The following is a 27,979-nucleotide window of genomic DNA, read 5'->3' as shown; positions in this document are numbered from 1 at the left end:
TCTCTTAAAGCAGATGATTAGATTTTTCTTGTCCTCCATATTTGTATAAGTTGCATTAAGTACAATGTACTTCTGAGCGTACAACCTGAATGCAGATTCTTACTCACTGTTATACATTTTTCTACACAGTATCTGGCAGAACAAATAATGAGGAGCTGAGGATAGTGATGCTGGGTAAGACTGGAATTGGGAAGAGTGCCTCTGGAAACACCATTCTGGGAAGAGACTGCTTCAAATCAAAGCGCAGTGCTAAGTCTATGACTGTACACTGTTCTAAGGAGAAAGCTGAGGTGGATGGACGACGGGTTGCTGTTATTGACACCCCGGGCCTGTTTGACACCAGGTGCGACCAGGATAAAACCATTGAAGATATATGCCAGTGCCTCACTTACGCTGCTCCTGGACCTCATATCTTCCTGGTGGTCATCGGGCTGGACAGATTCACTGAAGAAGAAAAGCAGACGGTGCAGAAGATTCAAGAAATCTTTGGCCAGGATGCAGACAGATACAGCATGGTGCTCTTTACTCATGGTGATGACCTTGAAGATACAACTATTGAGGAGTTCTTGGATGAAAGTGAAGACCTGCAGGAAGTCGTAGCCAGATGTAACGGCCAGTACCATGTCTTCAATAATAAGCTGAAGGATGGCGCTCAGGTCACCGAGCTGCTCCACAAGATCAGAAATGTAGTCCAGAACAACGGAGGAAGCCACTACACCAGTGAGATGTTCCAAGAGGCTGAGAGGGCAATCGAAGAGAAGAAACAACACATCCTCAAAGAGAAAGAAGAGCAACTACGCAGAGAACAAGAAGAAATGGAGAGGAAATCACAGGAAAAATATCAAAAAGAGATCAAGGAAATGAATGAGAAATTACAGGATGAGAGAGAGCAGAAAGAGAGGGAGCTGAGAAAAATGAAGGAACAGCATGAGAAAAAAATCAAAGAGGAAAGAGAAAAGTTGCAACAGAAGTATGATAATGAGGCCAGAAAGCAAGCTGAGGAGTTTAATCCACTACATATGCTGGTAAAAGCTGGTAAATTAGTGGGTAAAGCTACTTTAAAAACTCTTGAAGTAGTGGGTAAAGCTACGGTAAAAACTCTTGAAAAGGTGGGTGAAGTTACGTTAAAAACTGCTGAAGTATTGGGTAAAGCTGCAGTAAATACTACTGAAGCAGTGGGTGGTGTTGTGGTAAAAGGTGCTGAAGTAGTGGGTGAAGCTGTGGTAAAAAGTGTTGTAGTAGTGGGTGGTGGTGTGATAAAAAACATGCTGAAGTGAATGATTTTAACAAAAAATATGGATAAAGTACTTAAATCAGGGGAAATGTGAAGATTTCCTAATTTTGAGTGGTCTCATTCAGGCAGTTAACCTAGAGAGGAACTCTCCGGAGGCCCCTGCATACTATTTTATCTAAATCAATGATAATTCTCATTGTATTTGTTGAGGTTGAATTCTTCTGTAGATTAGTAAGGCTAAGTCATCATATTATGAATCTCATGTCTGCTTATTCTCTCCTCATATATTTTTGAAAATGGCCTTAAGAGATATTTGGTGTAGTTCACATTTGAAAGTATTAAATGCTGTTAAGTGTGTCTTTACAGTTTTTATTCTCATTGAACTTATGTTCTTGTTGATTTGTGTTCTGCAAAGATAATCATGAATAGCAAAAGTTCTGACACTCCTCTAATGGATTACTTTTGATATGGTGCCACCTAGTGGGTGTAAAATTAATATTCCCACCAGAATCTATTCATTTCTTCTCTATGGTCACTCTGGTTTGCTTGTTTGTATTATAACTTGCCTTTGATTTAGTTTTCCTGTTTGTCATCAAAGTATTTTTTCATGGATTATGTTTATGATTTATGCCATTTAACAACAAAGATGTGATATAGTGAACAACGAAATAAAGATGTGATATTAAGACTAAAACTAATAAAAAAAAGTTGAAACCCTGACATGTTTAACTGTTCAATCAAGAGTTCAAAGGTCACAGGTCAGTGCTTTTTCAGGAACAAACATTGATCCAGATTTGGATACCCTGAAACAATCTGCTTCATTTTTAACGTCTGATGAGCAGGAAATAATAAACTAAATCTACCTGATATAACATGTTTTTAAAAAACGGTGTATAAAAATGGTGAAATGTTTGTTCTAAACATGGATATGCAAAAATGTCACCTTCCATTGTTTACTGCCCCTACTCTTCATCCTGAGATTGATACACCACTTTATCACACACATAACTATGTATTTAAAGATTTATGTTTAGATTTAGAGTCTGCAGCTCTGTTAGGTTGTCCTCAATCACAGTGCTCACGTCAATATGCTACCATACTCTCAAACGATAATGGTAGCATTGAGTTGGAGAAGGTTGCACTTCAGCAATGGGATTCTCAGTGGAGTGCTAAACCCAAAATCCAGTAGTCATGTTCCAAAAATATTAAAAAAAAAAAGGTAGCACATCTCAAATGTCCTAGTCAAGGAGGACAAAATACCAACATTTCACTTGTTTATTTGGCTCACATCACATTAGAAAAATGCTTACATGTTTTGGCACAGAGCCTTCTTCAGAGCGTTTTTGACATTAGTTTCATTTGTTTAAAATGGCAGCATGTTGATGTTTAACAAGGCTGATGAGAATGTAATGAGTTAGTTTTGCAGATGAAAAAAAATGAAGATACCTCATGTACAGCAGTGCTTCTCTCCTGGGTGTCAGCTGATGCAGGGAAAACCACAGAAAACCAAAATAAATATTCCAGTGCACACCAGGATACTAGGATTGACACTATTTTATTAAAGGATTACATTGAAACAAAATGAGTGAATTAGACATTTGGCATGTTGCTTCATCAGATTGGTTCTGTGCTTGATTTCCATCAGGTGTGCCTTTAAATAGTCAGGTGCTGATTAGCGGAGAATCCAACAGCTTCACATTTGTAAAGAATCTCATTTTCCAATACAAATACACTTTATAAAGTCAATAATAACAGGCAGTAGCAAGGATGATTCTATCATACAAAATTAGATCTAAATATTTCCATGCATGAGTACAAAATGCATAGTCAGGCTCTTCCATCTTTTTTCAGTTTTTTTATTTACAATATGTTAATATGTGAAAAGAAAAAACAAAATAAAATATATAAGCAAGGAACAACAACATTAATTTGGTCAACAAAATAAAAATATCAGCAAGAAAACAAAAATATCAAAATACCAGTAACCAATTCAAATAAATGGCTTTGTTGTTTCTCTATAAGTAGTGTTGTTTACAATTCTTATGGCTCTTTTTTTGAAGGATGAAGATTGGTTTAGTATTTGTTAGGGACCGAGCCCAAAAGGCAGAGGACTACTGTAAAACACTTTGCCTATGGGTGAGGACCCTATTGTTTTTCGTGTGTTTGTTTCTTTCTTTCTTTCTTTCCTTTTTTATTATTACGCCACTTAAACCCTAAATTTTACAAATTTAGCACGCACATCAGGTCTGGTGAAAAATTTGATAAAATGTAAAAATTAACCCCCTAAAATGCCAAAATATGCTAAGCTAAATGGTCAGGCCTTTGTCTGAAATGTAAAATCATTCAAATTCTTTCATGCAAAAATGAAACAGTGAAACTGACACTGAAGAAGACTTTTGTTTGACCCATTTTATCTAAGAGACAATAAGAAAAGATAACTCAATGTGTTCATAGAAGCATTCCCTCTCATTCCCTCTCATTCCCTTGAATGAGAAAGGGTGTCCAAACTTTTGACTGCTACTGTATTTAATTTATACTCTAATAAATGGATACTGGATACTCTAATAAAGTTAAAGTCTCAGCTTTAATTTGATTCAATATAGAGAGAACTGTTTGGGAGATATTGCCCTTTTAACACATAGTGCCCAAAGTTCAGGGGTTCAAAAGTAATTGAACACTTGGCCACTAAATGCTTCAGGTTTTATTTACCTGTGGACCACAATATATCCATGAAGTTTTGACTCTACTGCTTTTCTGATTTCCTTTGGTTTCACACACCAGTGCGGTTTGATATCTTTTGTGGTTTCTAGTATGTATGGTGTACTCTGTGTTATATCATAGTGTTGTATAGTTCACTGTGATGTTATATAGTCTAGCAGAATATTTTCTTGTTGTATGATATGTATACAGAGTGTGTAAAGAGGCGGCTAAGCTCAGTGGGACTACACCTGGTGAAGAAAAGGCTCAGTTTGTTCTGTTTGACCTACAGAGTCCAAACTATGTAAAAGATTATAGTATTATTATTCAGAGATTACCAAATGATTGACACACAGACCAGAATGGATGCTTAGCCAAGCTTTAATCAGAAAAAAAACAGAGTATTGATAGATTTGCTAATGCGTTACAGAAATACAGAGTACAATGATATAAGTACTGTAAATAGAAAGATTTTTTTTTAAATAGGATCTAAATCCAAGGTGATGTTTGGTCTGAGTGCTTAAGACTCAGTCAAAGGCAGTGGAGGACACACAGTGGTCAGAGTTTGGACAAATCTTGATTTTGTTACAAATTTGTTTCCACCTTCTGAGGTATAATACTATGAATGTTGCTTCTCAATTTTTTCTACTCTATTTATTAATCTGTATTATCATTAGGTGCTCACACCCTTATCATCCTTAACATTAAAGGATAACATGAGCGTGAGCATGGTGGTCAGCAGTCCACTACCAGATCAACTCAGAGGGTTCCTAAGTGTAAAAAAGCAATAGCGTTAAGATAATATTACTAAAAATACTGATGAATTTGATAAGTTTATAATATCGATGGTCAAAGAGCAAAACCTCCCATCTGAAAAATGCAGTTTTTTGAGAAAAGTAAAAAAAACTTGTTTTCTCTCAGAATGCTATTTATTAAGGATACCCAGTACATAATACACTGTTTTTGGACTATATTATTATATTATGTGTTAACAATACCGACTAGATATTAATGCCTCGCAAAGTGCAGATAGGAGCTTTTGCACTTGGTGCAAGTTGGAAGAGGTTTCACAAAATGATGCTCTAAATTAAGTTAATAATTAAAATTAAATTAAAAATAAAATTAAGTTTGTTTTCAGGTAAAAAGATGTAGTAAATGTAATAGTTACTACATTGTAGTATACTAGGGTCAGAATTCCCTAAGTGGGAAATTCCTTAAATTCAGTGTATTTGCTCCCTTGTCCACTGGAAATGAATGTTCAGTGATTCGTGCTGTAGCCTCTCTACACACGCAGGGACTCTACGTTGTGTTTTTGTTTTGTTGTGTGATTTTTCTGTCACAAGGAAGGGCGGGATTATCTTGCAGACAGACTGAATATGAGCAGCCTTCCTTGTTCTCATCATCCAAAGTGAAATTCACCGATCAGAAAATTCTGCAGAGAGGAGGTTTTGCGCTTTGGCCATCGATATATCAAATTTAATGGAAAAAAAGTTTTTAGTAGAAAAACTTGTTTAGCCGCAGCAAAAAATAAAGAATGTAAAAAATATATTGATAAAGCACCGCTGTACTCAAATACACACAGCCACGAACATGGCTGTAGATCCTTAGTCTTGTTATTAAGCAAAATGAGTCTCAGTCAAGGTGGGTTCAAATCTGTTTCCCCTGAATCACAGCTTTCACAGAACTTATCTACCCTCTGCCAAACCTTCTGCGTTTTCCCCTTCTACGCCGGCTCATTCCTCTGCCTCTTCCCCTTCTACGCCGGCTCATTCCTCTGCCTCTTCCCCTTCTACGCCGTCTCATTCCTCTGCCTCTTCCCCTTCTACGCCGTCTCATTCCTCTGCCTCTTCCCCTTCTACGCCGGCTCATTCCTCTGCCTTTTCCCCTTCTACGCCGGCTCATTCCTCTGCCTCTTCCCCTTCTACGCCGTCTCATTCCTCTGCCTCTTCCCCTTCTACGCCGTCTCATTCCTCTGCCTCTTCCCCTTCTACGCCGTCTCATTCCTCTGCCTCTTCCCCTTCTACGCCGTCTCATTCCTCTGCCTCTTCCCCTTCTACGCCGTCTCATTCCTCTGCCTTTTCCCCTTCTACGCCGGCTCATTCCTCTGCCTCTTCCCCTTCTACGCCGTCTCATTCCTCTGCCTCTTCCCCTTCTACGCCGTCTCATTCCTCTGCCTCTTCCCCTTCTACGCCGTCTCATTCCTCTGCCTCTTCCCCTTCTACGCCGTCTCATTCCTCTGCCTCTTCCCCTTCTACGCCGTCTCATTCCTCTGCCTTTTCCCCTTCTACGCCGTCTCATTCCTCTGCCTCTTCCCCTTCTACGCCGTCTCATTCCTCTGCCTCTTCCCCTTCTACGCCGGCTCATTCCTCTGCCTCTTCCCCTTCTACGCCGGCTCATTCCTCTGCCTCTTCCCCTTCTACGCCGGCTCATTCCTCTGCCTCTTCCCCTTCTACGCCGGCTCATTCCTCTGCCTCTTCCCCTTCTACGCCGTCTCATTCCTCTGCCTTTTCCCCTTCTACGCCAGCTCATTCCTCTGCCTCTTCCCCTTCTACGCCGGCTCATTCTGCCTCGGCCCCCTCCGCTACCCATGCCCCCTCCTCTGCCCGAGCGCTGTCCTCTGCCACTATCTAATAATTGGTTCAAGAGGTCCAAAACACGTGACTTTGCATGATCATCTGGTTCAGGATTTTCAGGACTTCTCGTCACGTTGTCACCAGGGTCACTTTTGGAGACTTCCTGAAGGACTTTGTCAGTGTTCTGGTTCTGGTTCTCTGGGATGGTTACAGCCGGACTGCCTTCTGTTACGTATCTGCCAAAGGAAAAAAACATATACAACATGCTACCATGTATCTTAGATATTTCGGTGCAGAACACAATATGAGTTGTTTGATTTGTAAAGCAGTAACCTAAGTTGACCACTAAGTGGCACCCTTGCTCTCTTTCTGCCATTTACTCTGTGAAGAATGCAGCATTTCTCTGTTTGTCCTCTGCAGGACACAGTAGATCTGAAGCTTCTTCAATTTGAAAAGCAAATTCTTACATTTGTAGAAAAGCAAAGGATGGCATGGATAATAATTAGCTTAACTTTTTTGTGTGGAACATTTATCTGCTTTGGCAGTATATCTGAATTGTTGTTAGCAAGACTGAACAAGCCTGCCTTACCTTACTGCTGGAGGTTTTTGGGGCTATATGCAACCTGAAAAGTACGACTGCAAACACTACTCAGGGCTAAAAAGGGGTTCTACCTTCTCAGCATGTTTTTGGGGGTAAAAACATATTTTAATCTATATCTTTAGTACAACTTATTCTCTTAAAAACACTAAAACACTAAAATTAAGCATCAATCATACAGTAAGGTAGTGCAGCTCTGTGTTTTTTTTATAGTAAAAATGCAAATACTATACTACTAGCTATAGAACAGTATTAGTAGCTATATTATCTATCATAAAGTAAAAGGTCTTTTTCAAGTAGTTAATGATTAACAATACAGAGGTTTAAGTGTCATATCTATTTGTTTTGTTATATTACCATTAATATAGAAAGCACAATCAAATTTACAACAAAATCAGAGATTTTCCCCTCTGGCTTAATGTTTTTCTGGGGTAAGAAACATATTTTCACACCTACTGTACCTCTCTGACACAGTGTCCCGACCTAGTGTGGCAGTCTGAATACATCCTTAGGTAGCAAAATTCGATAATGCTTTATTTTGCAGGTCCTTTATACTAATTTCCTGGAAATTTGCAGGTATTTAACTTTTCAATTTCGGGACATTTTACAGAGGATGGTGCAGTCTGGTAGAAATCATGAGAAAAAACAGAGCTGTTAAGTTGGTTTAGTTGGTAAATATTCATTCATCATTTATGGGTTCATACATAATTGTTAATTCGCAAAAACTCTTGATAAATTAGACTCTTAACTCTTTGACTGACAGACAATACTCAGTTTTCAGTGTGTAATTTGGTGTGTCAAACTACATATTAGGTTGTATAATGACCACATTTCCTGTATAATACCAAATTACATCATCCTTGTGCCAAGAAGACATGTGCCAAGAATGAACAGTTACACAGCAGCTTAATAGGAAATTATTGAAAAACCTAATATGTTAACATGAAGTTTGACACAAAAAACTACACACTGAAAACTAAGTATTTTCTGTCAGTTGGAGAATTTTCAAGGGTCTAATTTATCAAGAATTGTTACAAACTTACAACAAACCCAAATATGATGAGTGGGTACTTACCAAATTAACACTTTTTTCTTACCACTCTCTCTGTGTCTTAAAAATTAACCATTAAATACCTGCAAATTACTCTGAAGATTTCCAGGAAATTAGTATAAAATTAAGGGATCTGTAAAATAAAGCGTCACCCAAAATTCTTTCAGCCAATGAATCAAAAGTTAACTCACTCTTCCAGGATGCCATCTCCATTTCCTGCAAGCGTGGTCTGGTTCACAGCAGCCAAACTGTTTTCAGCTGAGAGGAAGAAGGCCAGCATCACCGTCACCCAGCACAGGCCAGCCATCTGCACACAGAACAAGTTAATGAGCACCCTGATGATACTTTTAACAAAAAGTATCCTCATAAACATGAGTAAAATAGGGCTAATTATAATAACAAAAGGAAGTAGTTTAGTAAGTATAGTCTTCTCTGTTATTAAACACAGGATATGTTGCTGACCTACAGTATATATTTTCCACATTTATTAAATTTTGGCTTTTCATATTTAAATGTAATAAATTAAAATGTGCAAAATAAGACACCTTTAAGTTAGAGTTCATTCATTCATGTTCAGTGAGGATACTGCAAATCTGGAAATATCTGCTGAGAAATTAGGCAATAGTCATTAAAGCCTTAATTTTAGTGAATATCAGTAAAGCCATGAAACTGCCTTGTTGTAGTCCAGACCTCTGAACAGACACTAGATGACAGTTGTAGTTACTTTTCAGTTTAACATTTAACACGACAAAAACATATGATGAGCTCATAAAACACAACACATTGTCAAAGATTACATCAGTGGTTCACAACCTTTTTGGCTTTCATACAAACAGTGTCAAGTTGTTGCCCCTTTTCACGTTTCAGATGTCTATGAGTGGTTAGCAGTTCCACCAAAAAGACATTTCATCTCTAAAGTTGGGTTGAGATGGTAAACTGCATTATCGCTATAATGCAGTATTTTGTAATTGTTATACTGGTACTTTTACGTAAGTAAAGGATCTAAAAACTTCTTCCACCACTGAGGTTCTGGCAGAAAAAGTCCTCTCATGTTGATCTCCCCGGAAGTCCATCAGCCACACCCCATCAGTTCTTCTGGTTTGTTCTCTACACCCCTGCATCTGTGCGCATCTCACTACAACGTCACTTGGAAACCTGACTTTCTCTGGTTCTGAACACTAGTGGGACAAAAATGTGAAGTTTGGCCTGATGGTGGTACCAGAGGAAAGGCCATAATCAGCTAATCTAATCGACTGCACTTAAAGGACGGGTTCACAATTTTTCCAGTCTGTCTTAAAACAACAGTCAGGTGTCCATGTGAACAGTGAAAGAGGTTTTCCTCGCTGTAATCATTCCTCCTGTTCATACTGGACATTAAAAGATCCTTCAAATGTGCTTTCAATGGAAGTGATGGAGGCCAAAATCCACAGTGTGTCCACACAGTCATTTAAAAGTTGATGTGAAGCTTATATGAGGCTTCAGCAGTCTGAGTTAGTCATATCAAGTGGATATCTGACACATTTACAGTCTTTTTAGCATCAAATTCCCTCTTTGTGTTTCCTCGGACAGTGTTTCCCTGTTGAGCTGCGGTGGAAGTATAGTAACAAAAAGAGGGACTTTGGCACTAAAAAGACTGTAACATTGAAAGATATCTACTTGATTTGACTCATTTGGACGCTGAAGCTTCATATTAGCTTCAGATAAACTTTTAAATACATTTTTGCACAGAAGGAGGACTGTGGATTTTGGATAATGGAAAAAGACTGACACCCTCACACTTACTCCAAAGCCACAGTTATTATTAAAAATTAAAAATGTTAACGTGCTAAAGTAGATTTATCTGTCGTAAGAGTTTGTAGTTTGCGCCTTTGTGAAGGATGGCAGCTGTTGTCAGTTTGGATCACAACAGTTACAATGACTTCCAATGTCAACCCAGAGTCCAAAAATTTCAGAATGTGCCAATATATCCAAACCATATAAACTTCTCAAACCATTCCCACAGCATAACCTATTTCTCTGCCATTAAATATAGTATGTTACACACACTCATACTCTCATACACTGCTTCCTTGTCATGCTGTCACCTCCTCATAGAGGCCTGTTGGGTACCCACGGTGTGTGTGGATAACATCAAGATCTCTAGATGACAGGATTTTTCAAAATAATAGCAACCACGACCAGTCTGGACTTCCATATGGTGGGTGGAAGGTGTCAGGAGACACGAGACTCCATTAAAGGCCTAAAAGTTGCATAATTTGAGTTCTAATTTGCACTTGAGCTTGTTGCTACCTTCCTTGTTAGAGTTAAGATAAATACAGTAAAGTGAAAATCTTTTACCTCCTTTGCTGGAGAAAGATGCCTGATGGAAGTTGTTCACTCTGTTTTCTTCTCAGTGTTAGGAGGGACGGTGCTGCAGTGAACACAATAAAGAGGAAGGGGCTTTTTTATAGAGAAGAGGTTGACCGTGGCCAAGAGTGGCAACATGCCCTTATTTGAACATATTTTTCAAATATTAGAAAGAAGGAAGAAGACAAGAGAGACATTCTGCAGTTTGATTTAGGAAGTTAAATAACAGAAAAACCTCAATACTCACAAACAGTTAACAGCTACCACCATGTCCTTTCCTTACAAAGTTGTAATGGCTAACCTTCTTCAAACAGTTACCTACTTACACACAACCAGCAGAAATGCAGCAACATTTGCATTCATTTGGAGTCCAATATTCACTCTCATTTTAGCTCTAATTCAGTCTCCATGAAGGCGAGTTGCATTCACCAAAGAAAGAAAAAACTGGAGGCCTCATCTTGTAATTATTAGAAGATCTGGTAGTTATGAAAATAAAATCTGTATCTTGAAATTATGAGACAAAGTTAAGTTGGTTATCAATCATTGCTGTTTGAGAAGTCAGAGGCATGACAATAATTAACTCATGACACCAAAACTGACACAATTAACTCAATTCTAAACTGTGCTGCTACTGGCCCTGTGCCCTTTTTCATCAGTAAAATTAATAACATCTGATTCGTTATTTCACCTCCTGTCTACAACCCCCCCGTCCTCCCTCCTTGTTCTGCTGTCCTTAGCAAGTTTGAGCCTGTGTCCCTTGCTCATATTAAAGACATAGTCTTACACACTAAGCCAACTACTTGTCACCTGAATATTCTCCCATCACACCTGTTAAAAGAAGTATTTGACAGTGTTGGTCCTACATTATATCTCATCCTAATCAGTAGTCTAGCAACTGGTTCTGTTCCCTCCTGCCTTGAACATGTGGTAGTACATCCCATTATTAAAAAGCCCAACCTCAATGCAACCATTCTAGATCATTTCCGGCCTATTTCAAAGCTGTCATTCTTATCAAAAATCATTGAAAAAATTGTCTACTCGCAGCTCTTGTTCTTTTTAGAAAACAATAATATCATGGAGAAATGTCAGTCAGGTTTCAGGGCCCGTCACAGCACAGAGTCTGCTTTGCTTAAAGCCTTCAACGATCTGCTATTGTTACTTGACTCTGGTAAATGTGCCATTCTGATTCTTCTTGACCTTAGCTCGGCCTTTGATCTAGTCGACCATACTATTCTCCTGCACCGTATTGAGCACCAGGTCGGTATTCAGGGTAGCACCCTCCAGTGGTTCGCCTCCTACCTAGCAGATAGATCATTTTCTGTCAAAAACTGGAAACCTCTCCTCCTTGTCTGCTCTCATCACCTGTGGAGTACTTCAGGGCTCCATTTTAGGGCCCATTTTAATCACCTTATACATGCTCCCTTTAGGCTTTATCTTCAATCTAACGTTGCTACGCAGATGACACTCAGCTATACCTCCCTTTAGAACATGGCGATAACAATAATAACACAGTTAGGTCCCTCCTTGACTGTGTCCAGGATATAAAAAATTGGATGGCACAAAACTGTCTTCAGTTAAATGATAGTAAGACAGAAGTGGTTTTATTTGGTCCCTCCAACTCTACTGGGGGGTATAGCCAATCACTTAGGGCCCTTGGTCCTTAACCTTCATACCCATGCCAGAAATCTTGGTGTCATTTTCAATCCAGCTGTAAAATTTGACAAACAAATCAACTCTGTTGTCAAAGGTTGTTTTTTCCAGCTAAGAAACATCGCCAGACTTAAACAGTTCCTCTCATTTCATGACTTGAAGACTGTCACAAATGCTTTGATTTCCTCTTGATTGGATTGCTGCAATGCTCTTTATTTGGGTATTAGCCAATCATCCTTGTCTCGCTTACAGCTGGTGCAGAATGCTGCTGCAAGGCTACTAACTGGTACCGGGAAGAGAGACAGCATCACAACTGTATTGGTGTCTCTGCATTGGCTACCAGTCAAGTATAGGACTGAGTTTAAGGTCCTTTTATTTGCTTTTGAAGCTTTACATGGCCTGTTGCCCAGTACATCTCTGAGCTCCTCTGCCCCCTCTCCAACCCCAGATCTCTCAGATCCTCAGACCAGCTGCTCCTGGCTGTCCCTCGATCGAGACTAAGGGGTAATGGCGACCAGTTTACCTTTTGAAATTAAGTGTTCCCCTTCTGTAGAGACTTTTAAGGCTAAACTTAAAACCCACATGTTCTCTCGGGCCTTTGAGTGTCCTTAAAGCTTTATGTTTTACTATTATTTGTTTATTTTTGTATGTTTATGGGATAGTAATTTTATCTCATCTCTACTCCTTTTTGTTGCTGCTACCTTGTTATGTTGTTTTCATTAACTTTTGTTATTTTATTGTACAGCATTTTGGTCAACTCTGGTTGTTTTTAAATGTGCTTTATAAATAAACTTGATTTGATGATTTGATTTGATGACACTATACTTGACTTTATATCAACATTGCACAGGCATCTGAAGTCCTTGGGATCATTCAGGTTGTGCAATGTGCTTCTGTAGTTCTCCACCAACTCCTGAGACTTTGTCTGACTGCTGTTTTGATGCTGCAGGCAGGTAGTGAACAGTTGGTTTGTCAGAGCTTGTTTGCTGAAAACAGCTGCCTGCTGCTGCTTGAAAAGGTTTGAACCACACAGTAAATGTGGCTTAAAACTAAGACAATGAGACATAAGAGGCTAAAAAAAACTCTGCAGAGTTGGTGAAAATTCTGCAGGTTTACATAAATACACAAAATAAAACAACAGGTGGTAATAATGTGAACACATTTTATCGTACTTAAATGTTTTTTTGCCTACTTGCATATATATGGTCAAAGTAACTTTATTTTTTGACACTTTATGTTGTTTACTGCAGCTGACTTCTCAGAACTGATCTCAGAAAGGTTTTTTGAAGAACTTGTGTTTGTTGAGGAAATGTTTTGTATCTCAGTAAAACCAAACTGCCTGTTCACCCTGACTTGCAGATTGAACTTGGTGATATAGAAATACAGAAGGAAGTGCAGGTCAGTTTACTCCCTTCTACACTTCTGCTGTGAAATGGAGGGTAAATGGGGTAGAAAGAGCAGAGAGATGTAGTTCAAAGCACAAACATTTTGTAGTTTTAAAGAATTTGTCATTAATTGGATCACATAAAAGTCAAATCAATCAAAGAATACAATACACTTAAAAAATGTACAGGCAGGTGACAAATTAAAGGAAAACTGGTCCAGGTCTGAATGTTTGACCACTACAATGAGGGGATCTGGTGACTCTGTTATGCTGTGGGGGGCATTTTGCCGGCATCGTTTGGGTCCACTTGTCCCCTTAGAGGGAAGGGTCACTGCAAATCAATACGAAGTTGTTGTGAGTGATCAGCTTTATCCTATGATGAAACATTTCTATCCTGATGGGAGTGGTCTCTTCTAGGATGACAATGCCCCAATTCACAGGTCACAAAGTGAATAGTTTGATGAGTATGAAAATGATGTGAATCATATGTTATGGCCTTCACAGTCACCAGATCTCAACCCAGTTGAACACCTATGGGACATTTTGGACTGACGTGTTAGACAGCGCTCTCCACCACCATCATCAAAACACCAGATGAGGGAATATCTTTTTGAAGAACTGTGTTCATCAGCCTTGGCATTGATTCTACAGTCTCTGGAACTCTTCTGGAGGGATGAACACCATATATATACATAAACATATGTGAAATAATAATTATTTAGCTTTTTGTTTTTAATAACTGGATGATATGTTTTACCTTGTGACAATTCAAAATTCAAATCACAACACAGAAAATAAAGTGAAAAAGTGTTTTGTATTTCAGTGTTGTCCAGCGTAAATGTTTCAATGTGAAAGGCTGTCCACCATGGCTGCCATCATCAGAAATGATAAGCTCCACTCATGGTTCCGCCCCCCAGGTTTTGATTGGACAGTTGATTGTTTCCATTTTGGCTTGGACTAAGTGGCTTTATTTCAAAAAAACAAACAAGGTCCCATGCACCTCCTCATGAAAAACTAATACCAGTGCTTTGCATTTTGTTTTTAGCTTCCTTTACATAAAAAGGAAATATATATAACTTTATTTCTTTGTTTGATTCATTTAAATGTAGGTAATGAAACCTTCCACAGTCAGTGGAAGAAACTGCACAGTGAAGAAGTGAAGAAACACAGTTGAGAAGAGAATTAAGAAGAGCTTCGCGAAGGCAGAAAAAGAAGAAGAAAATCCCCAAAACAGGTGAGTTTGAATATGTTTGAACTCTGACCTGTTTTTTAAAAACCCTTTTTAATGCTCTGCAGTGTCACGTGCAGCACTCAGATCTTGTAGACTCTGTTGGAGCCAAGCCATCAATCCTGAGATCATTTATTTCATTATCAGAGAAGAAGTAGTTGGGAAGAAGCTATCAAAACAGTAATGGAAAAGTTGTTTTTTTTTTTTTATTTAATTGTAAAATAAACCCTGCAGAAGTAGATGCAGAAGACCCCGGCTAGTTTGTCCAAAACTTTAGGGAAGTTGAAGAGTTTTAGTACTTAAAGGTACCCCTTGGAGTAAAAAAAAGGCTCTGTTAACATTCAGTGTTTTTCACCAAAACATTATCATTGAGGACTAATATATATACATGTTTATTGTATTTCCATCCTCATAATACATTTGCAGAGCCGATTTTTGGAAGAACTTGAAACCTGCATTGTTTACATCCATGTCTTTTTCTTTCTTGCGTTTGTTGGTGCATTGCTCTGTTTCTCAACACTTTACTGCCATCCAGTGTCGATCAGTGGAATAGCATGAAACCATCAGCATGACTGTGTATCAATGTATCCTAAGTATGTTATAGTTGTAGTCAACCTTTTCAGGAAGTTGGCTTGAGAAAATACAGACACACTAAGGCTTCATGAAAGCTCTTTAAAAGTGAAAGCTGAGTTTTTTTTTCTTAGCTGATGGCAGGTTGATATTTTATAGATACATTTTTTACCCAACAACAACATATATTATTTTGTGCATTTCTTCTCAACTATTTACATTCTTTCTTGATTTCAGATACAGTAACAGTAACATTTGGGTTTTTCCTCAATCTGATGGTTTACAATAGAGTAATATGGTGTGGAGTGGTCTATCTTATTGAATGGTGTACTTTAGTAAACTGATGGTTAGGGAATGCTGTCGTCAATGATAACGCTTTGGCTCCTCCTGGTGGTATAAAGATGAACTTCATGATGTGAGTCTGAATTGATACCCAGATGTGTCACTATCGATCACTATTTGTCAGCAGTCACTCAGATGGTTTATTGTCACAGTGATGCCCAGTTATGTCTCTGACTGTTGCATCATTTCTGAATGTTTGCTTTGTTGTGATGGTGACTGACACATAAGATTCAATTTAGAGCCTCCAATATAAATCCAGAAAGAATATCCATCCGTCATATTTTTGGCTGAAAGTATTATCGAGCCAAATGAAGAACAAGTCATTTGTTTTAATCTTTTTGTTAAATCTATTGTTGAAAAGTATAACCTGTGTAAAGTGGACATCAATCATGCAACATACTGTTGAACTTCATTTACATAATGAACATGTTTATCTGTGTGCATGTGTGCGTACATGTCTGCAGGTATGTTACTTCATAAATGTTACACAAAACTACCAGAAAGAATAAAACAAAGACGAACAAATAAAAACTTTTCTTAAATACAAGCAGAAGCAGAAACAGCATTTTAGAGCTGCAATGATTAATCGATAAGTTGGCATTTACTTGATGAATCGCCAACAATTTACAGAATCAATTAATTGTTTTAAGTGGGGTTTTTTTTAAGAAAAAAAAATCCAAATTCTCTGATTCCAGCTTCTCAAACGTGAATATTTTCTGGTTTCTTTTAACCAGACATGAGCCCCACTATCTCAGTGTTGCTCTTAGTTTTATCAGTATTATTTGCAAGTAACAAGTTAAGTTTCAGTTTCATTTGCTCGCCCTTGCTCTTCTTTTATTTATCTTTTCACCTAGATTATCCTTTTTATACGTGTGTTGGATGGATATTCATCCAACACACGTACACATCCATCCAGAGACGCCTGAACAAAAATGTACATAGTTAAGATGGATGGATGTAGGAGGCATTGAAAATGTGGGTGAAACAATCTTTTCCTCCCCCAGGAAACGTTTAATACAGATATGTTTATCTGGTTATACTAAAAAATTAAGGGTACATTTTGTAATTTCATCCAGAGGAAGTGTTTGACCCCAGATCACATATTTGAGGATATTTAAAAAAATTAATAACCATACTAATTCTTTAAAAAAGTGGGTGGGACTTGTCCTGTGCAATCCAATACAACGGCTCTGCCATAAATTCTACTTTTATGAAGCTTGTACATTTTCAGTTTTTGTTGACATTGTCAGAGAGGTGATAATTCTACTTTATGTTTATTATTGAGGCCATAGTGGGTGCTGGTGTACTGGAGTGCATTATATTTGAAAATGTTCATAATATTTTGTCCATTAACATACATATTAGGCCAATATTAGGAACACTAGTAGAATTATCACCTTACTGACTATGTCAAACCATTTCCATGGCCATTTCACAAACAAACCATGGGTAATAAAAGATTTTTTTTTTTTTTTTTTTTAAAACATGTAAATATAAATAAAATGATAACCTCTGTGGGATACTGGAAGAGCAGAAAGAGGTAAATAAAGTGGTCAAACGAGTAGTGAGACAGGCAAGATTAGCAGCAGGAGGTTTGAATAGAAGAACTAAATACACACACTGAAAAAAAAGACTCAGCACACTAATATGAGATTGTTTGTTAATAATATATTATCTCTGGCTATGAGATGTGAAACTCGACTGAACAGATTGTGGTTTCTGCTTTATTACAGTGCAGAAGAATCAGTGAGCAGACTTTCAGTTTCTGCTGTCTGTGCTCACACTGATTATTAATGTGAAAGCGCTGAACATAACTGAAGCAGCTGCTATTGACAGTCCATGCATAGCTGTATATGATAGCAACAGTAATGACAGGCTTGCAAGTGGTGGCAGCTTGGTCCATAAAGACACATCAACAGGAACTCACTTGGTGAGTTTTCATTAATACTATTGATTACTATAGTTTCTGTTGTTATTATTGTTACCATGATTATTATTGTTGTTGTTATTAAGAGGTGTGGAGGAGATGATGATAGTTATAAAGTAGTTATAAATAGTTATAAATATTATGGGCACACACATCTGCCAGACACTCTCTCTCCCTCTCACACACTCATTCAACATCTACAATACAACCCACTCTGCCCTCCACACCCGGCTGGATTCAATCTCTACCACAGACCAGTAGCCTCACTGCTTCCCATCATTTCACATGGAGACAGACCTTCACATCCTCAAGAGGGAGGGGCGGGAGTAATTCACCTTCCCATTACCTTGAATGAGAAAGTGTGTTCAAACTTTTGACTGCTACTGTTTTCAATTTGAAATGAAGTAATGGATACTACAATAAAGTCAAAGTCTCAGCTTTAATTTGAGTAAGTTTACATCAATATAGAAAGAACTGTTTGGGAGATATCTCCCTTTTAACACATAGTGCCCAAAGTTCAGGGGTTCGAAAGTAACTGGACACTTGGCTACTAAATGCTTCAGGTTTTATTTACCTGTGGACCACAATATATCCATGAAGTTTTGACTCTACTGCTTTTCTGATTTCCTTTGGTTTCACACACCAGTGCAGTTTGATATCTTTTGTGGTTTCTAGTATGTATGGTGTACTCTGTGTTATATCATAGTGTTGTATAGTTCACTGTGAAAAGAAAAGGCTCAGTTTGCTCTGTTTAACCTACAGAATCCAAACTATGTAAAAGATTATAGTATTATTATTCTGGGATTACCAAATGATTGACATACAGACCAGAATGGATGCTGAGCCAAGCTTTAATCAGAAAAAAAAAACAGAATATTGATAGATTTGCTAATGCGTTACAGAAATACAGAGTAAAATGATATAAGTACTGTAAATACTGAGGATAATGAAACCTCTTTTATTCTGTATTTCAGGTTAAAGTAAACACAATATATGAATACTCAGTCAAAGGCAGTGGAGGACACACAGTGGTCAGAGTTTGGACAAATCTTGATTTTGTTACAAATTTGTTTCCACCTTCTGAGGCATAATACCATGAATGTTGCTTCTCAATTTTTTCTACTCTATTTATTAATCTGTATTATCATTAGGTGCTCACACCCTTATCATCCTTAACATTAAAGTATAACACGAGCGTGAGCATGGTGGTCAGCAGTCCACTACCAGATCAACTCAGAGGGTTCCTAAGTTAAAAAAGTAATAGGGTTAAGATAATATTATTAAAAATACTGATGGATTTGATGAGTTTATAATATATCAAATTAAATGGGAAAAAGCATTTTAGTAGAAAAACTTGTTTAGCAAAACAAACTTAAGCAAAAAATAAAGAAAGTAAAAAAGTACACATAAAGCACCGCTGTACTTAAATACACACAGCCGCAAACATGGCTTTAGATCCTTAGTCTTGTTATTAAGCAAAATGAGTCTCAGTCAAGGTGGATTTGTACTCAGTTTCTAACAAATCTGTTTCCCCTGAATCACAGGTTTCACAGAACTTATCTACTCTCTGCCAAACAATCCTTTCAATAAGCCAAATCCTTTTCGAATCCAACCCCCTCTGAGCAATCTCATTCCTCTGCCTCTCCATCTGGGCCAGCTCATTCTTCTGCTTTTTCCCCTTCTGCGCCAGCTCAGTCTTCTGCCTGTTCCCTTTCTACGCCAGCTCAGTCTTCTGCCTGTTCCCCTTCTACGCCAGCTCATTCTTCTGCCTGTTCCCCTTCTACGCCAGCTCATTCTTCTGCTTTTTCCCCTTCTGCGCCAGCTCAGTCTTCTGCCTTTTCCCCTTCTGCGCCAGCTCAGTCTTCTGCCTGTTCCCCTTCTACGCCAGCTCATTCTTCTGCCTGTTCCCCTTCTACGCCAGCCCATTCTTCTGCTTTTTCCCCTTCTGCGCCAGCTCAGTCTTCTGCCTGTTCCCTTTCTACGCCAGCTCATTCTTCTGCTTTTTCCCCTTCTACGCCAGCTCAGTCTTCTGCCTGTTCCCTTTCTACGCCAGCTCATTCTTCTGCCTGTTCCCCTTCTACGCCAGCCCATTCTTCTGCTTTTTCCCCTTCTGCGCCAGCTCAGTCTTCTGCCTGTTCCCTTTCTACGCCAGCTCATTCTTCTGCTTGTTCCCCTTCTGCGCCAGCTCAGTCTTCTGCCTTTTCCCCTTCTGCGCCAGCTCAGTCTTCTGCCTTTTCCCCTTCTGCGCCAGCTCAGTCTTCTACCTGTTCCCCTTCTACGCCAGCTCAGTCTTCTGCCTTTTCCCCTTCTGCGCCAGCTCAGTCTTCTACCTGTTCCCCTTCTACGCCAGCTCAGTCTTCTGCCTTTTCCCCTTCTGCACCCACTCATTCTGCCCCTTTGTGAGGAGGATCCCTCATCCTGGCCCTCTCCTTCGTCCATGCCCCCTTCTCTTCCACTGCCACCCTGACCAAAACGACCCTTTCTATTGCCTTGTTGAGGTTGTTGGAATTGAACACAATAGTCTGCAACTTGATTATCACTGGAGCAGCTGGTGCACTGCATCTGACCAGGTGGTCCATCACATCGAAATATGTTGTCTAGACCGATTGAACCTTGGTTAACCTGATACATCCCAAGCCGCTGAAGGGCTTCACGTCGTTGTTGATCAGTATTGGGCTCATGATTTTTGGGTATGAATATTTTAGAGAACACGACAGCATAACTACGCCATTGCCGAATGTGATTTATTCTTCTGAGAATGTTTTCATGATGTGTTTCGCTTGAACATTTTTCGATACACGGGGAGGCATAAACATAGAAAAGCAACATATCGTTAGCATTGCGACTGTTGTGCAAACGGTTCAAGTGGTCGACAACACGTGACTCTGCATGATCAGCTCCTCCATTGAGCCGTCTCAGAACTTTAGCTGCAACCACCCTGCTGCCGATGTACACACCACCATTGTTGATCTTATTCCTCACGTTGTTACCAGGGTCACTTCTGAAGACTTCCTGAAGGATTTGGTCCGTGTTCTGGTTCTGGTTCTCTGGGATGCTTACAGCCAGACTGAACATGCCTTTTGTTTCATACCTGCCAAAGGAAAACACATACACAACATGTTACCATGTATCTTAGATATTTTGGTGCAGAACACAATATGAGTTGTTTGATTTGTAAGGCAGTAACCTAAGTTGACCACTAAGTGGCACCCTTGCTGTCTTTCTCCCATTTACTCTGTAGAGAATGCAGTATTTCTCTGTGTGTCCTCTGCAGGACACAGTAGATCTGAAGTTTCTTGCATTTAAAAAGCAAATTCTGAAATATGTAGAAAAACAAAGAACAGCATGGATCATTTGCTCAACTTTTTTGTGAAGAAAATTGATCTGCTTTGGCAAAATCTGAATTGTTGCTAGCAAGACTGAACAGGATTTTTAACGTGCTGATTAAAGTAGATCAAAATCAACTTCTATATTTCTGCCTGCGTGTTTTTTAGCTATCAGTGGACCAAGATGGGAGGCAGTACTGTTCGAAATATAATCAGTACCAGTTACCAGAATTTCAGTTTGATCAGTCTTCACTTGCAGTTTGTTGCTCATTGGCAAGGGTGTAATTTCCACTGTGGATGGGGGACATGTCCCCCTCACTTTTATAGTTTAAGGTTGATTTTCTTACAGAAATAACTGTAAACATTGAGTGCCTACACTCATTGGATTTTTAGCCATTGGCCCTGGGTTTTGCCTCTCAGGCTACATACAACCTGCTCTACCTTATTGCTGGGGAAAAGTATGAAAAGTATGAATGCAGACACTACTTAGAGATTAAAAGGGATTCAACTTCTCTGCATGTTTTTGGGGTAAAAACATATTTTAATCTATATTTTAAGTACAACTTATTGTTCTCTTAAAAACACTAAAACACAAGAATTGAGCATCAATCATATAGTAAGGCAGTAAAGCCCTGTGTTCTTTGTAGTAAAAATACAAATACTATTCTACTAGCCATAGAGTAGTATTAGTAGCTATATTATCTATCATGAAGTATAAGGTCTCTTTCAAGTAGTAGTAGCGATAATGCTTTATTTTACAGGTCCTTTATACCAATTCCCTGGAAATTTGCAGATATTTAACAATTCATTTTTACAGAGGATGGTGAAGTTTGGTAGAAATTATGAGAAAAAATAGAAGTGTTACGTTGGTTTAGTTGGTGAGTATTCATTCATCATTTTTGGGTTCATACATAATTTTTCGTTTTCAGTGTGTAATTTCTTGTGTCAAACTACATATTTGGTTGTTTCTGAAAAATGCTATAATAAGCACATTTCCTGTATACTGGCAAATTACATCACCCTTTCATAGAAATGCACCACAAATGAATAGTTACAAAGCAGCTACTTTTAGGAAGTTATTGAAAAAACCTAATATGTTAATATGAAGTTTGACACAAAAAACTACACACTGAAAACTAAGTATTTTCTGTCAGCTGAAGAATTTCAAGGGTCTAATTTATCAAGAATTGTTACAAACTAACAACAAATCCAAATATAATGAATGGGTAATTACCGACTTAACACTTTTTTCTTGCCACCTGCTCTGCAAAATGTCTTAAAAATTAATTGTTAAATACCTGCAAATTACTCTGAAAATTTCCAGGAAATTAGTGTGAAATTGGGGGACCTGTAAAAAAAAGTGTTCCCAAAATTCTTTTAGTGAATGAATCAAAAGTTAACTCACTCTTCCAGGATGCCATCTACAATTCTTGCAAGCCTGTTCTGGTCCACAGCAGCCAAACTGTTTACAGCAGACAGGGAGAAGGCCAGCATCACCGTCACCCAGCACAGGCCAGCCATCTGCACACAGACCAAGTTAATGAGTACAATGATGATACTTTTAACAAAAAGTATCCTCATAAACATGAGTTAAACAGGGATAATTGTAATAACAAAAGGAAGTATTTTAGTAAGTATGGTCTTCTCTGTTATTAAACACAGGGTACGTCACTATTTACTATGTGCTACCTACAGTATATAGTTTCCACATTTATTAAATTTTAGGTTTTCGTATTTAAATGTAATACATTAAAATGTGCAAAATAAGACACCTTAAAGTTAGAGTTCATTCATTCATGTTCAGTGAGGATACTGCAAATCTGGAAATATCTGCTGAGAAATTAGGCAATAATCATTAAAGACAACATTTAATGCTCTACAATCTAACTTTTAAACAAACAGCCTGTATTTTCTATTAATTTTTGTGAATATCAATAAAGCCATGAAACTGCCTTGTTGTAGTCCAGACCTCTGAACAGACACTAGATGTAAATGGATAATTATGCACTCTGAGATGAAAGGAAGGCTTGAATTTTCCACCCATTACTTTTGCAGATTGTGCAGGTTATGCAGCAATGGAAAGAAATTAAATACATTTATTCAAGAATTAAAAGTACTTAGGTACAACTTTGGGATACTTGTACTTCACTTACGTATTTACATGTCATCCTACGTTTTACTCCAGCACATTAATTTGACAGTTGTAATTACATTAGTTAGATTTAACATTACAAAAACATATGATGAGCTCATAAAACACAACACATTGTCAAAGATTACATCAGTGCTTCACAACCTTTTTGGCTTTCATACAGGCAGTGTCTAGTTGTTGCCCCTTTTCACGTTTCAGATGTCTATGAGTGGTTAGCAGTTCCACCAAAAAGACATTTCATCTCTAAAGTTGGGTTTAGATGTGGTAAACTGCATTATCGCTATAATGCAGTATTTTGTAATTGTGATACTGGTACTTTTACGTAAGTAAAGGATCTGAATACTTTTTCCACCACTGAGGTTCTGGCAGAAAAAGTCCTCTCATGTTGATCTCCCCGGAAGTCCATCAGCCACACCCCATCAGTTCTTCTGGTTTGTTCTCTACACCCCTGCATGTGTGCGCATTTCACTACAACATCACTTGGAAACCTGACTTTCTCTGATTCTGAACACTAGTGGGGCAAAAATGTAAAGTTTGGCCTGAGGGTGTTGACAGAGGAAAGGCTATAATCAGCTAATCTGATTGACTGCACTTAAAGGACGGGTTCACAATTTTTCCAGTCTGTCTTAAAACAACAGTCAGGTGTCCATGTGAACAGTGAAAGAGGTTTTCCTCGCTGTTATCATTCCTCCTGTTCATACTGGATATTAAAAGATCCCCTTCAAATGTGCTTTCAATGGAAGTGATGAAGGCCAAAATACACAGTGTGTCCACACAGTCATTTAAAAGTAGATATGAAGCTTATATGAGGCTTCAGCAGTCTGAGTTAGTCATATCAAGTGGATATCTGGCACATTTACAATCTTTATAGCATCAAATTCCCTCTTTGTGTTTCCTCGGACAGTGTTTCCCTGTTGAGCTGTGGTGGAAGTATCGTAACAAAAAGAGGAACTTTGGCACTAAAAAGACTGTAACGTTGAAAGATATCTACTTGATTTGACTTATCTGGACGCTGAAGCTTCATATTAGCTTCAGATAAACTTTTAAATACATTTTTGCACAGAAGGAGGACTGTGGATTTTGTCCCCCATCACTTCCATTGTAAGGTCATTACGAAGGGATCTTCTAATGGTCAGTATGAACAGGAGGAATGATTACAGCAAGAAAAACATGTTTCCTGACTGTTGTTTTAAGACAGAAAATGTGAACCCGTCCTTCAAAGATTGGCTGCACTTAATACTCAGCTGAGGTTGTCATGTTATGGTATCAGCACATTAAAACGCTTACAGTTAACCTTTCAACATGCTACTTTCAGCATATAATGTTTGACACGCTAACACGATAGAAGGGCTGTAATTATACGCACTAAATGTAGGGCTGTTATAGGTCAGCACCAATGGAAAAAGAGTGATGCCCGCACACTTACTCCAAAGCCACAGTTATTATTAAAAATTAAAAATGCTAACATGATAACATGCTAAAGTAGATTTATCTGTCTTTGCAGTTTGTAGTTTGCTCCTTTGTGAAGGATGACAGCTGTTGTCAGTTTGGATCACAACAGTTACAATGACTTCAAACCCAGAGTCCAAAAATGTCAGAATGTGCCAATATATCCAAACCATATAAACTTCTCAAACCATTCCCACAGCATAACCCATTTCTCTGCTATTAAATATAGTATGTTACACACACTCATACTCTCATATACTGCTTCCTTGTCATGCTGTCGCCTCCTCATAGAGCCCTGTTGGGTACCCATGGTGTGTATGGATAACATCAAGATCTCTAGATGACAGGATTTTTAAAAATAATGGCAACCATGGCCAGTCTGGACTTCCATACAGTTTAATGTGACTTAATGAATTTTTCTTAAAAAAACATTTGATTTTTTTGCAAGGTGTCAGGAGATGTGAGACTCCATTAAAGGCCTAAAAGTTGCATAATTTGAGTTCTAATTTGCACTTGAGCTTGTTGCTACCTTCCTCTTTGGAGATAGGATAAATACAGCCAAGTGAAAATCTTTTACCTCCTTTGCTGGGGAAAGATGTCTGATGGAAGCTGTTCACTCTGTTTTCTTCTCAGTGTTAGGAGGGACGGTGCTGCAGTGAACACAATAAAGAGGAAGGGGCTTTTTTATAGAGAAGAGGTTGACTGTGGCCAAACGCTCAGAGAGACACCATGCCCTTATTTGAACATATTTTTCAAGTATTGGAAAGAAGGAAGAAGACAAGAGAGACATTCTACATTTTGATTTAGGAAGTTAAATGACAGAAAAACCTCAATACTCACAAACAGTTAACAGCTACCACCATGTCCTTTCCTTACAAAGTTGTAATGGCTAACGTTCTTCAAACAGTTACCTACTTACACACAACCAGCAGAAATGCAGCAACATTAGCATTCATTTGGAGTCCAATATTCACTCTCATTTTAGCTCTAATTTAGTCTCCATAAAGGCGCGTTGCATTCACCAAAGAAAGAAAAAATTGGAGGCCTCATCTTGTAATTATGAAAAGATCTGATAGTTATGAGAAAATATCCGTATCTTGTAATTATGAGACAAGGTAAAGGTGGTTATCAATCGTTGCTGTTTGAGAAGTCAGAGGCATGACAATAATTAACTCATGACACCAAGACTGACACAATTAACTCAATCCTAAATTGTGCTGCTACTGGCCCTGTGCCCTTTTTCATCAGTAAAATTAATAACATCTGATCCGTTATTTCACCTCCTGTCTACAACCCCCCTGTCCTCCCCCCTTGTTCTGCTGTCCTTAGCAAGTTTGAGCCTGTGTCTCTTGCTCATATTAAAGACATAGTCTCACACACTAAGCCAACCACTTGTCACCTGAATATTCTCCCATCATACCTGGTAAATGTGCCATTCTGATTCTTCTTGACCATAGCTCCAGCTTTGATCTAGTCGACCATACTATTCTCCTGCACCGTAGGCAGCACCAGGTAGATATTCAGGGTAGCACCCTCCAGCGGTTCGCCTCCTACCTAGCAGATAGATCATTTTCTGTCAAAACTGGAAACCTCTCCTCCTCCTCTGCTCCCATCACCTGTGGAGAACCTCAAGGCTCCATTTTAGGGCCCATTTTAATCACCTTATACATGCTCCCTTTAGGCTTTATCTTCAAAATATACAATATCTTCTAACGTTGCTACGCAGATGACACTCAGCTATACCCCCCATTAGATTCTGGCGATAACAATAATAACACAGTTAGGTCCCTCCTTGACTGTGTCCAGGATATAAAAAATTGGATGGCACAAAACTGTCTTCAGTTAAATGATAGTAAGGCAGAAGTGGTTTTATTTGGTCCCTCCAACTCTACTGGGGGTATAGCCAATCACTTAGGGCCCTTGGTCCTTAACCTTCATACCCATGCCAGAAATCTTGGTGTCATTTTCAATCCAGCTGTAAAATTTGACAAACAAATCAACTCTGTTGTCAAAGGTTGTTTTTTCCGGCTAAGATACATCGCCAGACTTAAACAGTTCCTCTCATTTCATGACTTGAAGACTGTCACAAATGCTTTGATTTCCTCTTGACTGGATTGCTGCAATGCTCTTTATTTGGGTATTAGCCAGTCATCCTTGTCTCGCTTACAGCTGGTGCAGAGTGCTGCTGCAAGGCTACTAACTGGTACCGGGAAGAGAGACAGCATCACAACTGTATTGGTGTCTCTGCATTGGCTACCAGTCAAGTATAGGACTGAGTTTAAGGTCCTTTTATTTGCTTTTGAAGCTTTACGTGGCCTGGTGCCCCAGTACATCTCTGAGCTCCTCTGCCCCCTCTCCAACCCCAGATCTCTCAGATCCTCAGACCAGCTGCTCCTGGCTGTCCCTCGATCGAGACTAAGGGGTAATGGCGACCAGTTTACCTTTTGAAATTAAGTGTTCCCCTTCTGTAGACACTTTTAAGGATAAACCTAAGACCCACATGTTCTCTCGGGCCTTTGAGTGTCCTTTAGCTTTATGTTTTACTATTACTACTGGGATAGTAATTTTATGTCATCTCTACTCCTTTTTGTTGCTGCTACCTTGTTATGTTGTTTTAATTTACTTTTGTTATTTTATTGTACAGCACTTTGGTCAACTCTGGTTGTTTTTAAATATGCTTTATAAATAAACTTGATTTGATGATTTGATTTGATGACACTATACTTGATTTTATTTATTTTTATTTTCCTCCTTGGTTGGAAACAATGTGAAATATTAATGTCACTGAATAATGTGGATGTTAGAATTAGTATATCAACATTGCACATGGCATCTGAAGTCCTTGGGATCGTTCAGGTTGTGCAATGTGCTTCTGTAGTTTTCCACCAACTCCTAAGACTTTGTCTGTCTGCTGTTTTGATGCTGCAGGCAGGTAGTGCACAGTTGGTTTGTCAGAGCTTGTTTGCTGAAAACAGCTGCCTGCTGCTGCTTGAAAGGTTTGAACCACACAGTAAATGTGGCTTAAAACTAAGACAATGCGATAATTCTGCAGTTTTAGATAAATACTCAAAATAAGGTAAGAGGTGGTAATAATGTGAACACATTTTACTGTACTTAAAGGTTTTTTTGCCCACTTGCATATATATGGTCAAAGTATTTATGTTTTGACGCTTCATGTTGTTTACTGCAGCTGACTTCTCAGAACTGATCTCAGAAAAGTCTTTCGGTGAACTTGTGCTGTTTGTTGAGGAAATGTTTTGTACTTCAGACAGTAAAACCAAACTGCCTGTTCACCCTGACTTGCAGATTGAACTTGATGATAGAGAAATACAGAAGGAAGTGTAGGTCAGTTCACTCCCTTCTACACTTCTGCTGTGAGTTAAATGAGGAGAAACAGCAGAGAGATGTAGTTCAAAGCACAAACATTTTATAGTTTTACAGAATTTATGTCA

At 38.6% G+C, this 27,979-nt stretch overlaps 4 protein-coding genes across 4 annotated transcripts in view; 3 read left to right on the top strand and 1 right to left on the bottom strand.

Moving 5' to 3' along the window:
* The window catches only part of ifngr1 (interferon gamma receptor 1), a 467,767-nt gene that overhangs the window by 15,856 nt on the left and 423,932 nt on the right, over window positions 1-27,979 (top strand). The window lies entirely within an intron of this gene.
* LOC122973947 (GTPase IMAP family member 9-like) lies at window positions 130-1,954 on the top strand. The gene has a single exon (XM_044341769.1). It carries the CDS (start codon window positions 168-170, stop codon window positions 1,275-1,277), a length of 1,110 nt encoding a protein of 369 aa, XP_044197704.1. The 5' UTR covers window positions 130-167; the 3' UTR covers window positions 1,278-1,954.
* LOC122976666 (putative protein TPRXL) lies at window positions 4,660-6,566 on the top strand. Its single transcript, XM_044345264.1, has 2 exons — window positions 4,660-4,705; window positions 5,562-6,566. The coding sequence occupies exons 1-2, from the start codon at window positions 4,660-4,662 to the stop codon at window positions 6,560-6,562; spliced, it is 1,047 nt and encodes a 348-aa protein (XP_044201199.1). The 3' UTR covers window positions 6,563-6,566.
* LOC122976658 lies at window positions 18,834-25,178 on the bottom strand. The gene is made up of 4 exons (XM_044345250.1): window positions 25,105-25,178; window positions 22,332-22,447; window positions 19,985-20,691; window positions 18,834-18,844 (listed from the first exon to the last, which is right to left on the bottom strand). The coding sequence occupies exons 2-4, from the start codon at window positions 22,445-22,447 to the stop codon at window positions 18,834-18,836; spliced, it is 834 nt and encodes a 277-aa protein (XP_044201185.1). The 5' UTR covers window positions 25,105-25,178.

Source organism: Thunnus albacares, chromosome 3 (assembly GCF_914725855.1).
Source record: "Thunnus albacares chromosome 3, fThuAlb1.1, whole genome shotgun sequence".
Classification (NCBI taxonomy): domain Eukaryota; kingdom Metazoa; phylum Chordata; class Actinopteri; order Scombriformes; family Scombridae; genus Thunnus; species Thunnus albacares.
The sequence above is the reverse complement of the archived record's forward strand: the minus strand, read 5'-3'. Positions and strand labels throughout refer to the sequence as shown.

Bases quoted from the DNA above. Each gene is read 5' to 3' on its own strand.
- LOC122976666 (XM_044345264.1), top strand. From the start codon at position 4,660: ATGGTGGTCAGCAGTCCACTACCAGATCAACTCAGAGGGTTCCTAA. The intron at 4,706-5,561 runs GTGTAAAAAAGC...AAGCAAAATGAG, and splicing joins TCAACTCAGAGGGTTCCTAA to TCTCAGTCAAGGTGGGTTCA.
- LOC122976658 (XM_044345250.1), bottom strand. From the start codon at position 22,447: ATGGCTGGCCTGTGCTGGGTGACGGTGATGCTGGCCTTCTCCCTGTCT. The intron at 20,692-22,331 runs GTGAGTTAACTT...TTCCTTTGGCAG, and splicing joins GTAGATGGCATCCTGGAAGA to GTATGAAACAAAAGGCATGT.
- LOC122973947 (XM_044341769.1), top strand. From the start codon at position 168: ATGCTGGGTAAGACTGGAATTGGGAAGAGTGCCTCTGGAAACACCATT.